The sequence below is a fragment of the Centruroides vittatus genome, unplaced genomic scaffold (genome assembly GCF_030686945.1).
Source record: "Centruroides vittatus isolate TY-2023 unplaced genomic scaffold, ASM3068694v2 contig_564, whole genome shotgun sequence".
Lineage (NCBI taxonomy): Eukaryota > Metazoa > Arthropoda > Arachnida > Scorpiones > Buthidae > Centruroides > Centruroides vittatus.
In genome coordinates, this window is record NW_027122335.1 from 1778709 (window position 1) to 1796008 (window position 17300).

The following is a 17300-nucleotide window of genomic DNA, read 5'->3' on the forward strand; positions in this document are numbered from 1 at the left end:
TAATCAAATACAATAATACCTCGATAGTCAATTTAACAATCACCACCCACTACAACAGATTTTCGGTTAATACCAAATATTTTTATTTTAACTTTAATTTTTTCATTCATCTGTAAAAAGTTCTCAAAGATAAAAATGAGTAACCAATTTAAAAATAAAGTAAAATCTTACAGTTGCCTATCTTTGTCAGACACAATTATACTCAATTCAGTTCATTTTATTCATAAGTGAAAAAAAAATTAATTAATTAATTGTGTGCAGAACACAATCATCAGCACGTTTTACAACATTTCAAGTGAATGAAGTGTTTCAAACAATACATGTCTAAGATTTGTTGCAAATTTGTGAGGTGTTATTTGTCAATATTTAACAATTCATTCCAACAATTTCTCTTCAACAGCTTTTGGGAGCCTGTATGTTTTGTATCCTTCAGTTCAAAATTTTCTCACTTTAAAACCATAAACCCAAACTTTAAAACCATATTTGACACATTTGGAGTTTAGAAGCATCTTCCCCATATACATTACAAGTATTTTTTACTGTTTGTTTACATGATATTCTTTATCAAACTTAAAAGCATGCATAATATATCCAATGTGCATTTTATCTGCAGACATTTTGACTTGATTTTATTCAAATGAAATACGATGTAAAAAAAGTTTATAAACTTCAACACAAAGAATATAATTTCACAACTTGTAATTACATCACATATTTATGTTAAGTAAAAACAGCTGTTAATAAAAATACCCAGTAATGTTCCATTTAAATCCCAATAAAATTACTGAAATATTAGTCGTATAAATACAGTTATTTTGCTATTGAGTATGTGTATTTTTTGACTTTTTTAAAATGATTTATACATGCTTTGTAAACATCTTGTTAAATTTGTGTCAAATCGAATAAAGATACCTATTTTCCTGTTATATGGACTGATTTTCTTTTGTTTCCATATTAGACAGGTTCCGCTATATACAGGTTAATTTATATTACATTTTTGCAAAGAATTCAAGGGACTGAAGAAATTTTCTATTCATGACAGGCTTTTGCCATATACAGGTTTCACTGTATTTCTAAATATACATTTTATCATTGTCAGATTATCGATCTACCAGACAAAAGTTTTATTATATAAGGAAACCTAGGTTATCTGAAGTTTTAATTTTATCTAATGTTGCATATATACAAGAAATTCTTATAAAACACTTAAGAACACTGTAATAAGTAACGAAAACAAAATATTACATTACTTATTAAAATAATAAAGGAGAAAAAAGGATGATATAATAAATCAATCAATTTAAAAGACCCTTTTTCAATCATTATATTGTTTAACTGTAAACTTTAGTATGTTTTACATTTATATTTTATTTTTTATAATAAAGATTTATTGAATGAAAAAAGCCCACTCTTATTTTATTCAACATTTTCAGTTAACTGATAATTCTGTTTCATTTATTTTAAATAACTAATAATAATATACAACATTTTTTTCCAATATACTTTATAATTTAAAAGGTTTCTTTAATTTTAGGTCATACCAATAACAGCAAATAATGAAGAAACAGTTGATTTGAGGTGTTATCAGATTGCATATAAAATTGGCTTTATCCATTAAAAAGAATAGCCTAGTAGATCATGGCTTAAAGAAAAAGGCTTATGACATAAGGAAGATCCAATTATTCAAATATAACTTTTATTAATATGGGAATGCATTTCAGATACACAGACCCCTCATCAACCATTTAAAAGTTAGAGATATAGCAGTAAATACAATAAATATCTAAAATATTGTAACAAAACACAGTTTACACACTATTATTATTAACTAAATTAAGTACACTTCTAGCCCAAATACTTTGTCCAATGAAACTGAAATGAAAATCATTATCCACAGATATTGAATTCAGTTTTCATTACAACTTCATTTCTAATTTAAATAGAATGTGTTGTATTTGTAGTATACACTAAATAAGAGTTTGTTTGGTTGCATTAAATAAAAGAAAATAATGAAAAAATTTTAAGAACAAATTAAGTTACAAAAATGTTTTCAGTTAATAAACTTTCAATAATAAATAACTTTATAACATGACTCATTTGGCATATCATCAACATATTCAGTTATATTTGCATGATTAGCATGACATACATTTCAAAAAGCAATCACACACAATCAGGAACCTTTTAAAGTGTAGTAACACAAATTTTAATGAAAATGAACATTTTCAACCATACCCACAGCCTGCATCAGGTTTTTAGCCAGTAAGATTCCAAAATGGAATTCATTAGAATTTGTGTTACTGGACTTTAAAGGTTCTTGATTGTGTATGATTCATTCCAGTAATACAGTAGGAAGATAGTTTAATCAAAAAGTAATGAATAAGGTAAATATAACTTAAAAAGATAAAACTTATGAAGTTCTTTGGCTATATTTAAAATAATTAACAAACCAAAACAATTATAGAAAAATTAACATACCTCAATGGACTTTTTGATGGAGAACGTCGTCTGAAATTAAAAGAAAAAGTTATTTAAAACTTCAATGTTTCAATTAAGCAACTATATGATGAATCATTTCTTCATTAACAAAAAATAAATAATAATCTGCTTTCTAAAACTATCAGAATAAAAATTTTATTCATAAATTTTGTTACTATCAACCTCTTCCATATGTAAAAGATAAAAATACAATCCATTGAGAAAATAAAGAAACTATACTTTGTTCAATATAAATACAGTAGAGCATCGATTATCTGAATACTGATCAACTGAAACATCAGTTAACCGAAAGTGTTCCAGTTGGCAAATTCAAATTTCTGCTAGTGCTGTGGCATTTTGGCACTCCCCCTCAATGCAAACCTAAACTGTAGACCTACTTTAATGTACTACATTATGTAAGGTATGTATTTATAAGACATGTGACACAAATTATATGCAGTACAGTTCTGTGTTTAATATATTTTTTCATAAATGATCAAGTTAACCAAACAACCCCAGTCCTGAATTAGTCTGGATAATCGATGCTCTACTATACTTCTAAAACTTGCAACTCATCTCTAGATGTTTGAATAAAAGTTTATTCAAACATCTGGAACTTAATTATAGTATAAATAATTCATATTTGTCATACAATCTTTTAAAATCAAAAAGTGTGCATTTGAAAAATAATAAATCAAATATAACTTTAAATGTGATGTTTAATAATCATCCAAATTAAAGCAAGTACACAAACAGTTACATGAAAATGTTTATAAATTACACTAATGGCCAAAACTATTACAAGATATGCAATGTCATTATTTTTTTTTTACAAAATATCATTCAAAACTGTCTTTTCTGAAGGCTTAGTCTAATGACTAGAATAGGCAGTTGTCTTAAAATCACCATGTTACAGACTATCAAGCTTGTTTCACAGTCACCAAGACAATAAACTTATTGAAATTTAGAAAATCATACTTTTGGCAGAATCATTTGCATAATCTTCCTTTTCTGTTCCCCCTCCCACAATCCAGTAATGATTTCCTTTAAAGCCCTCCCATTGATAAAAGTAACAACTGAGTGATTAAAATTAATAGAAAAAAATGGCAGTTGTCAAAGTGTTAACATGCAAAACTCATATTTATTCATGATGGCAGACTATTCTTTACACAAGTAATGAATTAATTTATATTTAAAATTGAATATCCAAAAGTGACTATATGTAAGAAATGATTAGTTGCAAACTTAAAATAAAGTACATACTTATCCACACTTTCTGAAATATTATGTTTCAATTGATTTGATTTTATTTAATTTTATTTTTAGCTTCTGTTTCAGTGTAAAAACCAGTTTTAATTATTATTTTTAATTTTAATTAACTAGCTATCTAGTATTAATAAATATTATATTAAACATTAATGTTATAATATAAAATATAATAAATTTTTTATTTAATTTGAGTTAAGCAACTGTTAAATACATATTATTGGATGTCATTTATATTACATGAATTTCAATTTACATGGTTTTTATTAATTTGATGTAGATTGAATTGTGACACACACTGAAAACCGAAAGTAATATCTTACCCACACGTGCATTGAAATTCATTTGAATAGCAATATAATTGATGGTTTGTGTTGTTAGGTTTAATGATGCAAGGTGAATCCCAGTGCCACTACTGAATCAGTAGCTCTGTCATTGATTAGTCAGGCCATCATCTTTCTTTAACATAGGATGTTAACCATCAGTGGACAACTCTACCAAGGAGCTTGTTTGGAAATCAAGTTATTGTACACAAACTAAAGCAAATATGGTGTTCAAGATTTTGTTTGTAAACTGAACTGTTTCTAAACAGGGGCATTCTTAACCTGAGGTTTGACTGTGTAATAAACATTAAATTAGCATTAAGTTAAAGTCACTGCTGCTTTAAATCACAAAATAACCAAATTATTATTTCTATGATTTTTTTCTTCTTGTCTCATTATTGAATGTTTTTTAATAATAAAAATTATTTTTTTTTTACAAAAACATGTTTATAGTTGAAAACAATGGTACAAATATGATTTATTATTTTATTGCCCTCCAAATCATTGCAATGCTTGTGGATTTGAAGAATTAACAGAATTTCAAATAGAAAAGCCATACATATATTATTTGCAAAAAATAATCCATACAATTTTATATTATTGTGAAATAACTGTCAGAGCAAAAAACATTTGTGATGGTAATGATCTTCATGTTTTCTGCAATGCAAATACTGATTGTCAAACAGATTCACTAAAATGCTGTACCACAAACTAATTGATAATTAACTTTCAAGTTTAGAAAGTTGCACACTTCAATAGTATTTCCTTTGATGTAAAATTTGCTTAATATATAAAGTATAATACACAGTAATAATAAAAAGTCTGTTTTATTATTATTATTAATGAAGTACTATGCTTATTTTCTATTCAGTTATTAATCACAAAAAAAGCATTAGCATTTCTACTGATTTTATAACTTACTTTGAAACAGAACCAAAAAAAAACGTCAAATTTTTAATATCTCATAACAGCTATAGCCACCAGTAGAGAAATAGAAATTACTACTATTGTGTAAATATACAATAACTTAGGTGTATTTTATAAAGAAATATTAAAAAATTACAGACTTAGAGAAATACTATTCTTATTTTTCTGTCTAATTTTAATATTTCTTTCTAATATGAAAGATAAAGATTAATTAGATATACTTCAGAGATAGTAATCTTTTTCCAGCTTAGACAACAACAAGAATTGTTTTCTAAGACAACTCAAAAATATCTTTTTGAAATATAGGAAGTCACTGTCTTCCAGTGCAGAATGCGGCATTCTCTCTTTTCTTGGTTTGATTTTGATTGGTACTCTCGCAGCCACCTAAGTGGGTGTTTGAGCACTGGTTGATCTTCTCTCTTGCTCACTTTCTTATGTGAATATTCTTCTCTTACCCATGCTGGGCACTTCTTTGTCTTGTCTGAATCTCAGGAGCAGTGCCCTTGGTGGATGATGGGTTTGCCCTATCTCTTCTCACTTCCTCTGTTAGTACTGTCATAACTGTAAATTTTTAGTTTCCCTTTCTTCTTACATGCTCTTAGTACTGATAACTTGATGTCTTTTAATGGGAATTTACAGAGACAGCATCTCTCTGTCATCTACCACCCCTCACACATTATAAGCGGTTAGCCAGGTACAGTACACCTCTTCTTTCTTCTGGACAGGCATTAGGTGTGGAGGTTTGTGCCTGGATTTACCCGTCCTGCAATTCTTCCAGATGGAAGTAGTTAGCCAGATGGAGATTCTCAGTTGCCATACCTTGTCTTTTCTTATTTTCAAGAAGTAGCCATGTTCCTGGAGTAGCCATCAGCAGTCGACAACAGATATTTTTCATCTTATCTTCCATGGCCTTAATCCACTTGTGGACATCTATCTGATAGGGCATGGTATTAGCAGGCCGCTGTACCTACCCGTTGTTGCATTAATCTATTCTTTCAAAAGATCAGTATCCCTTCATTTCTTGACTAGACATGCAAGGCTCTCTTCTTGTAGCCTTCCGCTAGATTAATAATAATTTTATTTTCACAGGTTATATCATCCAAGAACCGACTTCACAGGATTACATACCTGTTGGAGACTGGAGTCATACCTTTTTCTTCCACTGACATAAATTGTCAGGCTATACTTTCTCTATACATTTCTACCATTTCTTTGGTAATGGTGTCCAGCTCCTCCAATTTCACATTAATAATTATCCTCCAGTCCAGGAGGTTCTCCCTTCTGACTGGCTTTATTCAAACTGGATTGGGTCCAGCACCCAATTAAGTCCTCCAGAAAGGCACATACTGATATACTCCTATGGAGTGTTGTAGTATTCTTATCAAAATTACTTTTCCAAATTGTTAAAAACCCTTATCAATGGATTGCCCACTGCTGCCTTCTTTTCCTCAGTGATTTTGAGCAATCAAGTATAAAAAGTTAGGTCTTGTTGGTTAGTCTCATAATCTGCCCACTTTCCTATCTATCTTTTTACTTCTGGGAATACATAAAAATGGTAAGTAAAAAGTAGAACAAACATAATACATATCATTCAGAATAAACAATAAAACACAAGACATGTAATATTATGAGCCCTTCTAGGAACATTTTTTGAGACCAACTTTGGACACCTACTAATCAACAATATACCCTTCCATACATAACGTTCTCTGCCCTTTAGTACTCTCAGAGTGGAAGAAGGCCTAAAACCTTAAATAAGTAAATAGAAATCTTCAAAATTATTATAATTGTATCATAGTAATTTTGAAAACTTCTAATGATGATGGCTAGCATGCCTCACACAATAATGTGTTTTTAGTGATCATGGGCTATGGCATATTTATGATAACCTACCTACCCATACAAAGTTTATGCCAAGCCATCAGCCAAGCAGGTGACCCACACTCAAAAATTTCTGGGTACATCCCTGGTATTCATAATTGTAAATAATTATAAAATAATTGCTGAGATACATACCTGACTGGACTCTTGGAAATAGAATGCCTCCTATATAAGTAAAGTTTGAATTATTATAATTTAATTAAAAATATACTTTGTGTGATGTTAAGTTTTATAATGTAATCATTTTAAAATAAATTTATTACTATTACTGTTGTTACAGTTTACATAAAGCAAATTTTTTTTAAATAAAAATCTTAATTATATCAAATTTAATATTAAAAAAAAAATCTGTCTTCATTAATGAATTTCCTATAATGAATGTCAAATATATCATTTTAAGTCATTACAAAACTTGCATAGAGATAAAAAGAAGAATGGAAAACTTATTTCTATTTATAAAAGTCTAACAAAGATGGAAGAATTTCTTAATTTATATATATTTTTTTAAAGTAAAGCAAATGTAAAATACAATTGTAATAAAAAAGTAATCATTATTTTACACACACAATTTATTTGGAAATAATCCATATTCAAAACCATTCATTGTTTCTAAACTGCTATTTTGTAATGCAACCAAAACAAAATCTAACATTCTTATTCTCATGTTCCATACAACACAATAGTGGTCATGAAAACTATAATCTACAATACATGTCAAAAAAGATTCACCAGGTGTGGAAAGTAGCATATTTAAGCATGCTACTTTACACATTTATGGAATAGTTTTCAGCATACATCATAGTCAAAATTGCAATTTATAATAACATATGTAATACAGGGAAGAAAAGTCCAAGAATAATCCAAAGAATGAAATTAATTACATATACTGCTACATTTAAGTGTTATTCCAACTACGGCTTCAACAACATTGTTAATGAGCAATATTAGAAAAACTTGCAGTTCACAATAATGGAAGAAAAAAGTTCAAAGCATAAGTAGGGTTGAGAAATATAACAGTCAGTTTTCTCTCACTAAAAGTAATCTAATACAGTTAAACTCTATTATTATGTTATCTGTTTAAGTGAAGTCTGTGTTAATTCAAAATAAACTTGTAATTCACAGATAGAGCTAGACCCTTTCATGTCAACAAGTTCAGTTAATACAAAATATCATTTAAGGGCACCTCTACATATTTGTTATTTAGCAAATAATTTGACATTTAGCAAACTGTTTGTCACATGGCAAGCACACATGTATAATACATATATACCAGTATGATTATTCATTGAGCATCAGTTTGTTATGGAAATAATAAATGTTTGTCCAAGATCTAAAAATTGGACAATTCTCAAACAATAATTTAAGCCACTGCTTTTAAAATCATAGTTCATATCTGTTAATGAAAAATAAGCAAACCAGTTTGGCTTATATTTTTCACCTGTCCCTACCCACTTTTGTAATAGTTCATCTTTTACTTTGCTATAACAATTCTAAACAATGCTATTAGTGTTTTTTCCCCTTTACTTCAGTGATTGTAGTCAAAGTGGAAAACATTCTATTTCATTAGACCATTCCATTTTGAAAATAATGAGTAAAAACCAAGAAAATACATGAATACAAACACAAATGTGTAAAGGCAAATAATCATCTCTTGATTCAGCATAATTTACCAACAAAAAATGGAAAACAGCAAATATCAAATATTTGTCACAAGTAAATCATCCACACTATTCGATATTCACAAAATGTTGCCTAGCATTCAGCATCAAATATCAAATTTGTCAAGCTGCTCTTATATGCAATACAAAGCATGTTGTAGTCCTATGAATTCAGTAACAATTATATTATATCATTTAGTGCAAAGTATACTGCTTCCAGCTTTCCCAAAATCACATGAACCAAAGTGGTAATACACAAGCCATATCATGACTAGGAATGAATTAGACTATTATACTTAACATATCATAGAGATATCCAAATTGGAGAAAAGAGTGAGAAAGAAGTAAAGTTGATCTGTTATCAGAGTACAGATAAACGAAAACTAATATATCCCAATAAATGTCTACAAGAGTTCTCACAGTTATCAATCTAATTCAAAAAAAAATGTTCAAATTACTTTTAATTTACATTACATAGTGTAAATATATTTCACTAAGCTACAATAATATAGAACTAAAGAAATTTTATCTTTATTAATAAACTTTTCAAAGTTCTGAAAAAATATACTTTTGTAGCTATTTGTCAGATATTATTTGACAAATATGTCACTTAATATCTTTAAAATATAATATTTTAGCTGTCCTAATTCTGATAGAGATAAAACAAACATCTATATAAATAAATTTTAGATAAAACATATCTGAAAATAATGTATAAAACAACTTATATTTAAATTTTGCAAGATAAATAAATGCACACAAAAGTAATTCTTAACATTTTAAGAACAAAGAATAAAAATGTTTATTTCATAAAGTAACACTCAACAGAAAGCAAACAGCATTTTAATCCAAAATCTTTTTCCAATTTAAAAAAATATGAATCCATAAATATACAGAGAATTAATCCAAATTCAATATGCTCAATTCATAACTACATAGAACATTTTATCTATTAATAAAATTAAATTGCTTGAACAATGTAGTATTTAAAAAAAAATTATTTACCTCCTGTAATCTCTCCTTGGAGACCGCGATCTGCTTCGCCTTCTTTCTCTACTAGCATGACGACGGTCTCTACTTCGACTCCTATAAACATATAATATAATAAGTGAAAACATACATATAAGATACACAAAAAAATTTTAATAGAAAACTTCTAATCTATATAATTATTTGCTTTTGAAGCAATAAAATAAAAATTAAAAAATTTATAACTAGGACATCATGCAACTTTATCATATCATAATAGAACTGAGGCAAAGCCAGAAAGAAAGAAGCGATCCTGCACTTGTTAAGCACGGAAGAGACAATCCTTGTACCAGTTGGACACGAGAGAGACTTGCTGAAATTGAGAGATGATTCAAGAATGAAGCAATTGCCATTGTTTTGTTCGTTTTTTGCACCTATTTTCCATTAGGTGCACGCAATACTGTTTTGTATATCAATAACAAAGTCAAGGATTCCTATTTTTTTGCATTTAAATGGACCATCATTGCATTTTTGGGTTCCTCATTGCAATTAATGGAAAATGGCAAAGTTTTATCAAAATCAGCCTATTAAATTTTGAGAATAAACTCCATTCTATAACCCCATAGAGGACATGCTAGTGACCATGGAACATCGTGTGATATTGCTTGTCGAGTGCATTTGTGTTACGAACTTACACTTCAAAAACTTAGTCATGGATCCCCAGTTTTTATTACATTTTTGGATGTCTCATCACAATTAATGGAAAATGGTAAAGTATAATTAAAATTGATCAAACAGATTTTGACGAATGAACTCAGTTCGATCGGTTTACATAGCGCTTACACAGAAAATGGTGTTTTAGACCCTCGGAGAAAAAAAATCGGCGAAAACAAAATGTTTTTTTGGACTTTCGGATGTATTTTCAGTCCCCAAATTTTTTGAAAAATTTTTTCCCGCGCGAAAAAATTTTATTGCGATTTTAATTAACCCTTAATGACGGGCAATTAACGCTTAATTGTTTTTTTATGGGATTTTTTTATAGAACTTTATTTATCCTTCTAAACTTCTAGCGCACCGATTTTACTTCCGTAAAGTTATTTAAAGCTATTTTCTGATGTAAAAAACAACATCCAATAGTTTTTTAATTTTTTTAATTAATAGATTTTTTTATAATTACGTTTAATTAAGTCGGGGGGGTCGGAAATTTCAATTAAAATCGTAATTAAAAAAAAAAGTTTTGAAATATCCAGCCATCTAGTATTCACCCTACTTTTTACCCTTCTCCTCCCGAGAGTTTCATGAGAATGTCCCGCGAAACACGACACCAGCTGTTCTCAAGGTCATCCAGCTGTGTAAACAATGACTCATCAGTGTCAAGTTTCGCGCTAAGGCGAGAAAAAGGAAATTGTACTTTGAAGTGTTTTCTTCAAAATTAACACATTTCTTTCGTTTTTTTTTAGTTTTGACTATTTTTAATTATAATTTAATTATTAATTATGATTTTTTTTAAAATTCGCGCGGACAAGAAGGGGTTAATTAAAATTGATCAAACAGATTTTGAGAATGAACACAATTCTGTAATCCACACAGAAGAGGCTTTGCTAACACACTGTCTGAAAAATCCAATCATTTGAGAGAATCAATTTTTTAAACATATATAAGACTGTCTTAAATCTCAACTCAAGGAATCAAATATTTCATTTATCATAAGGTGTTTGAGAGAACTTAATAGTTAGAAATATCTATGAATCCCAAGGTTAAAGCAAGTATAAAATTAAAATGCTATTTAGTATGTATGTAATTTTAAATTATATCTATAATAAATAATAAAAATTAATAATGAACCTGCTACGTCTTCTATCTCTAGTTCTGCTATGACTGCGACTGTGCCTTCGTCTTTCTCTACTTCTACTACTTCTTCGTCCTCTGCTGCGACTACGTCTACCCCTGCTTCTACTTCGTCGGCTTCGATTAGTTCGTCCTCTACTTCTACTTCTTCGACCATGACTGCGACTTCTACTTCGTCTTCCTCTGCTTCTGCTCCGGCTTCTACTGTGCTTTTTCTTTTTACTACTGCTACTCTTCCTATCAAAGTTATAAATAAAATATTTCAAATAGTAATACCAACATTATATTGTGTAACTACAGGGTATAAAACTTAAAACACAAATAATTAAATTTAAATTATTGATATCTTCATACATAAAAGCGATTTTTGTAATCAAAGTAGTCAGAGCCATCAATTAAAAATAAATATAGGTTGGTTGGTTAATTAGTGTTTTTTTGCACAAGGGCCAAATAAGCCAAGCTGTGCCATGAGAAATGGTGAATTTGTTTATCTTAATCTATATATATCACACACACACACACTACAAAATAACAACAACGAATAAAACAATAACAAAACATATACAGCAGTAAAAATGAACAAACAACAATATATATAAAAGAAAGATGTAAAAAAATAGTTAAATCTCTTTATACATATTAGTGACTTTTAGAAAGTCATGTAAGATTTGGCCTTTGGCCCAGAATCTGTGTCAGACTTGCATTTCCAAAATACTGTCTATGCCTTGTCTCAAAGGCATAGCAATTGAACAGAATGTGTTTTACACTTAGAGAGCCATTGCAATACTGACATACTGGTCATCACCCTTCAGAAGGTATTGATGAGTCAGTCAAATGTGTCCAATTCTCAAATGAGTAAGGACAATCTCAGATCTCCTATCATACTGCCTACTATGTGTCCAACTTTCTACCAAAGGCTTAATCTTGTGTAGTTTATTGTGAACTTGTGCATTCCACACATTTTGCCATCTCTCCGCTAATCATTTTTTAACGACTAGCTTCAAATCACCTTCTTCAATATGCATTGTATGCTGTGAAAGACTAGCTGACTTTGCAACTGCGTCAGCTTCTTCATTTCCTCTTATACCTACATGGCCTGGGACCCAACAAAATTTTGTAGAAATATTACTCGCACAAAGATGGCAAAACAGTTTATAGATTTTAATCACTATAGAGTGAGAACTAGGTTCAGATGAGATCAAAGCCTGAAGTGCACTAACTGAGTCAGTGTAGATCACGCAGCAACCTTTTCTGATTATATACTTTAAGGCTACATAAATAGCCTGCAGCTCTGCAGTAAAGATGGAAGAATTTGATGTGGTTTGTTGACAAAGGCTGAGCCAGTGTAATCATCCGAATTAGATCCATCAGTATAAATTGGAATTAAGTTCCCATCACAATGTTGAATTTCTACAAAGTGCTGTCTATAGATGTAATCTGAAGTGGATTCCTTAGGAAACTGCTTTAAGCTAATGCCAACATTTATCACAGGAGTTGACCTAGGTGATATACTATCAACCTCGACCTGTGAAATTTGCTTGAGTCCAGGTCAATCGTGCTGCTTACATTTCCATTCTTATCTCGAATGTAGGGACACTACTTGGGTGAGCTGCAAATAATCTTTTCAGCTGAGTATCTGATACTGTACAATCAACTGAAGATTTAATCTGAGATTTCTACTTAATATAATAATAAAGAGACAACTGTTCTCTCCTGAGGGATAGTGATGGCTCATAACCATCCACGTACAAACTTTGTACAGGAGAAGTTCAAAAAGCACCAGTGCACAAATGCAATGCTTGATGGTGAATTGGATCCAGCATCCAAAAAGTAGATTCTTGCACAGAGCCATACACAATGCATCTGTAATCCAGCTTTGAGTGGACAAAGGCCCTATATATAAATCCTGAGCATCAAATGTTTGTCTGCTCCCCAGGATGAGCAGCATAATACCTTTAAAAGGTTCATTTTAAACTTCTACTCTTCAAATTGCACAAGTGTGGCAAGAACATTAGTTTTTGATCAAATAAAACACCTAAAAACTTAAGACTGTTGACCATTGGAATTTTCACCCCATTTAAATAAATTTCAGGATCCAGATGCAAACCACACCTTCGGCAAAAGTGGATGCACGAGGTCTTCTCTGTGTTAAAATTAAAACCATTGTGTATACGGTTTAAGGGGGTTTGCAGTTGTCTCTCGATAAAGCTCATGTTACTAGACTGACAGGAGATCTGAAAGTCATCCATATACAGATAGTGTTTCACACTGGGAGGGAGGCAGTTAGCTATGCTGTTAATTTTGATTAGGAACACTCAAAATAGAACCTTGAGGAACACCTTGTGTGAAAGGCCTAGATAAAGTGGTGCCCATCCTAACTTGGAATCTTCGATTCTGTAGGAAATTTTTTGTAAAAATTGGCAGATTAACCCAAAATCTGAATTGATGCAGATCATGGAGTATTCCACAGCGCCAGCAACGATTGTAGGCCTTCTCTACATCAAAAAACACAGACACTAAGTGCTGTCGCCTAACAAACGCTTTGTGTATAGATGTTTAAAGATTTACTAAATTGTCTGCGGAACTTATGTTCCTACAAAATTCACTCTGATGTAGTGAAAAGTAACCATTTTTCTCTAAAAGAAACATCAGACGTCTGTTTACAATTCTCTCAAAAAGTTTACAGAGACAACTCGTCAAAGAGACTGGTTTGTAATTAGAGAGATTCCTGCGGTCTTTGCCTGGCTTGGCAATGGGAATAATAATCGATAGCCTCCAAGAGTCAGGGAAAGTGTGCTCTGCCCATATTCTGTTAAACAGATTCTGAGATTACTGAGGGAATTGTCTGGCAGATTTTTAATCATGCTGTCGTGGACTTTATCCAGGCCTACAGCAGTATTCCGCAAGCAAGAGATCGCTCTATATAGTTGTATTCTGGTGAATGGCACACTGTATTCCTCATTAGATGAGGAATGGAAGTTTAAATTTTGTTTTTCCATTTGGGCTTTATACGCTTGAAAAATCCTTGTATACATACATTATATTGCTGGGTGAAGAAAAAAACGTTTCACCCAACAAATCAGCAATATGTTGGGTGAAACGTTTTCCTCCTGGATAGGGGTGTTTTGTCTTCATGCTCTCCTTTTCTTCTGTTTCTTTTGATTGAATTAACAAACATTTAGCATGGTGAGTGAGAGATTCCTTTGGAGAAACAGAAATATCCGTTTGAACTCCATGTCTTTGTGGATTTCAAAACAGCTGCAAATGTTCTGTTTCAATGATGCACTTGAAATGACCATGCGACGAGCGTCTGGGTAAGGTAGATTGTTAACTGTTTTTATGCATTGAATTTCTTTCTCTCTCTCCCATGCAGGGCATTTCCAGGAGTAGGCAGAATGGGCATCTTTGCAATTCACACAGCATGGATTATTGGTACACTCAGTACTCTGGTGACCTTCAATTCCACACTGTGCAAACACACTTCCTTCAGCAGGATGTTTGAGAATGTCCAAACCACTGGCATTTGAGGCAGCACAGTGAGTTTGGAACATACAGTTGAACTGGACAGCACAGATATCCTGCTGTAATAACAGATGGCAATGTTAGCTTGTTAAACATGAGAATAAGATGTTGTAAAAGCCTTACTGTCCTTAAATTCTAATATTATTGTTAATTGTCTACTTGGACTTTATACTGGTGTTTAAAGATTGGCACAGTAAGGAGTGTTAGTTCAGGAAAGAATAAAATTTCTTTATTATATCACCTGTAGTAATACTTCTTTATTACTACAGGTGATATAATAAAGAAATTTTGTTCTTTCCTGAACTAACTCTCATTACTGTGCCAATCTTTAAACACCAGTATAAAGTCCTATTAATAAGTAAAGTCCAAGTAGACAATTAATAATATGAGAATAAGATGTTTTATAGGAATCAACTTGCCATCTTGATAATGGAAATGCACCAGACAGCAGTGACAACTTGGTCTGAAAGGCCGATCTGAATATCTGATTCATCTTCAGACATCAGATCAATCTCAGATATCACTCCATGTGATGTGTTTAGACTGCCATGTGGGGGTGACAGTGACTTCCATTTCTCCCAGAGTCTTTGTTTCTAGAAGTTTTGCTGATTGTTGTGGGAAGACTGTTTCCACCAGTAAATTTCCTAATCTTAATTTTTGTATTCTTTCAAATGTTCAATGGTCGATTCAAGCAATTTTTGAATCAAGAAAGGAGAAGCTTTAGACAAGGGTTTCTCTCCAGTTGCATGCACTACCAAGAACGCTGGCTTACTGGAGATTTTTTCATCTATTATTGTTAATGTGCCAGGATGTTTTGAATTTTTTGAATCCATTATTGAAAAATTATTATTCACCTCCCAGTGACCCCAGAGACCATGGGGGCCAACAAGGGGATGCCGTCACATGGAGTACTTCCATAGACCGTCACACCAGGGTTTCCCAGAAGCTATACCCTCACAATGCAGTCAAGAAGAACACATCTTGTCTGATGTGTCCACCCAGTCTGCAATCAATCAGTTGACTCCAGCCGAGGTTAATAATGACTCAGCAACCAGCCGATTGACTCAAATGGAACCTGATTTGAGCCTCCTGTTTATCCGAAGCAGGGGCCAAAGCAGTGTGTTGGGGATGTTATGTTGCCCCTCAACTACCAGGATCCCCTTTCCGGCATATGAGTGGCAAACATGTGGGTGGGCGTTCAGATCCCAGGGATGGTAAAGAAGAGTTACTAAACCATCTCTGGGAGGTCCCCTCACCATGGACAGGAGCCCACATCGAGGGGTAAAAAATAAATGTAACTTGTAAGAAATTTAAATCACATAATTACACAAGATATTGGTTATGTAAATATTACAAATTTTATAATGAAGAGCTTATATTTTAAAGTTAGGATTAATAGCGAATAAACCTATACCTAAAAGACTAAAATCTAAATGAAATTAATGCTATTAAATAAATTATTTAAAAAATTTGTATAAAATATTAATAAATAATGTTTATGAGCAAACAAAACAATTAAATGACAACAGATATGGCCTCTATGGTTAAACATGTCCAAACAAAACTCGAAAAAGCAAGCTCTGAAAAATTTCAGCTCCAGAATTTATTACTTTAGCTATCTTACTATTATGTTTACAATACATTAAGTTTTGTAGTGCTGTAGTTTGTATATTAAGTTCTACAAATGTCCTATATTGATAATTTTAAGGTTTATTTATAAAACTGACACTGTGTCATAATATACATTTTCGTGTAAGTATTTCCACTAAAAAATTTTTATAATCAGAAGTATACTACAATTTTGAAAAGGTTGAGAGCCATTGATCTAGATAATGCAGTAATTTCAAAGTATTATTAAAAAAAAAATCTAACTATATGATTAAAAACTTTTTGTGAATACTATAAATGATTATGTATAAAATTTTGGAAGAAATTTTTAAAAAAATATAATTTAATCATACCGCCTGTTTTCTTTGTTGGCTGTGCTACTATCGTCCAATCTTCCATTTACTTCATCCTATTGTTGAAAATCCAGCAGAATGATGTAAGTGTTCAGGAATCACATTGGATCAAATCAGATGCAAAAGGTAAAAAAAAATAATATTTATTTAATTAATAAACTATATATTATTTTTACTATTTATTTACTAATTACCTTCTAGATGAGCAACTTGCTATCTGAAAATTAAAACACAAACATACTATTCACACATACCATACAATTTTGAAAACTGAACACCACTTGATTTTCTAACTAGCATTAATTTATACATTTACATACATATATTATACTTACTGTACTATAAATCAATAAAATATTCATTTCTATTTTCATAATACCCAATTGTCATTGGCATTCAATTTTCACTCTGCACTTACCTTTTTATTTTTACTGCATTACAATATATGATTTTAAGTTGTCATTATT

General features: G+C 31.0%; 1 protein-coding gene across 21 annotated transcripts in view; it reads right to left on the minus strand.

Annotated features, from left to right (window-relative positions):
• The window catches only part of Caper (RNA-binding protein 39-like protein Caper), a 102247-nt gene that overhangs the window by 27151 nt on the left and 57796 nt on the right, over positions 1-17300 (minus strand). For all 21 annotated transcript variants that reach the window (XM_067274848.1, XM_067274836.1, XM_067274832.1 and 18 more), the window contains 5 exons: positions 16834-16889; positions 11348-11587; positions 9539-9619; positions 7011-7040; positions 2479-2508 (listed from right to left, as the gene is read on the minus strand). In XM_067274848.1, coding sequence (XP_067130949.1) covers positions 2479-2508; positions 7011-7040; positions 9539-9619; positions 11348-11587; positions 16834-16889 — 437 coding nt within the window. The remainder of the gene's footprint in view (positions 1-2478; positions 2509-7010; positions 7041-9538; positions 9620-11347; positions 11588-16833; positions 16890-17300) is intronic.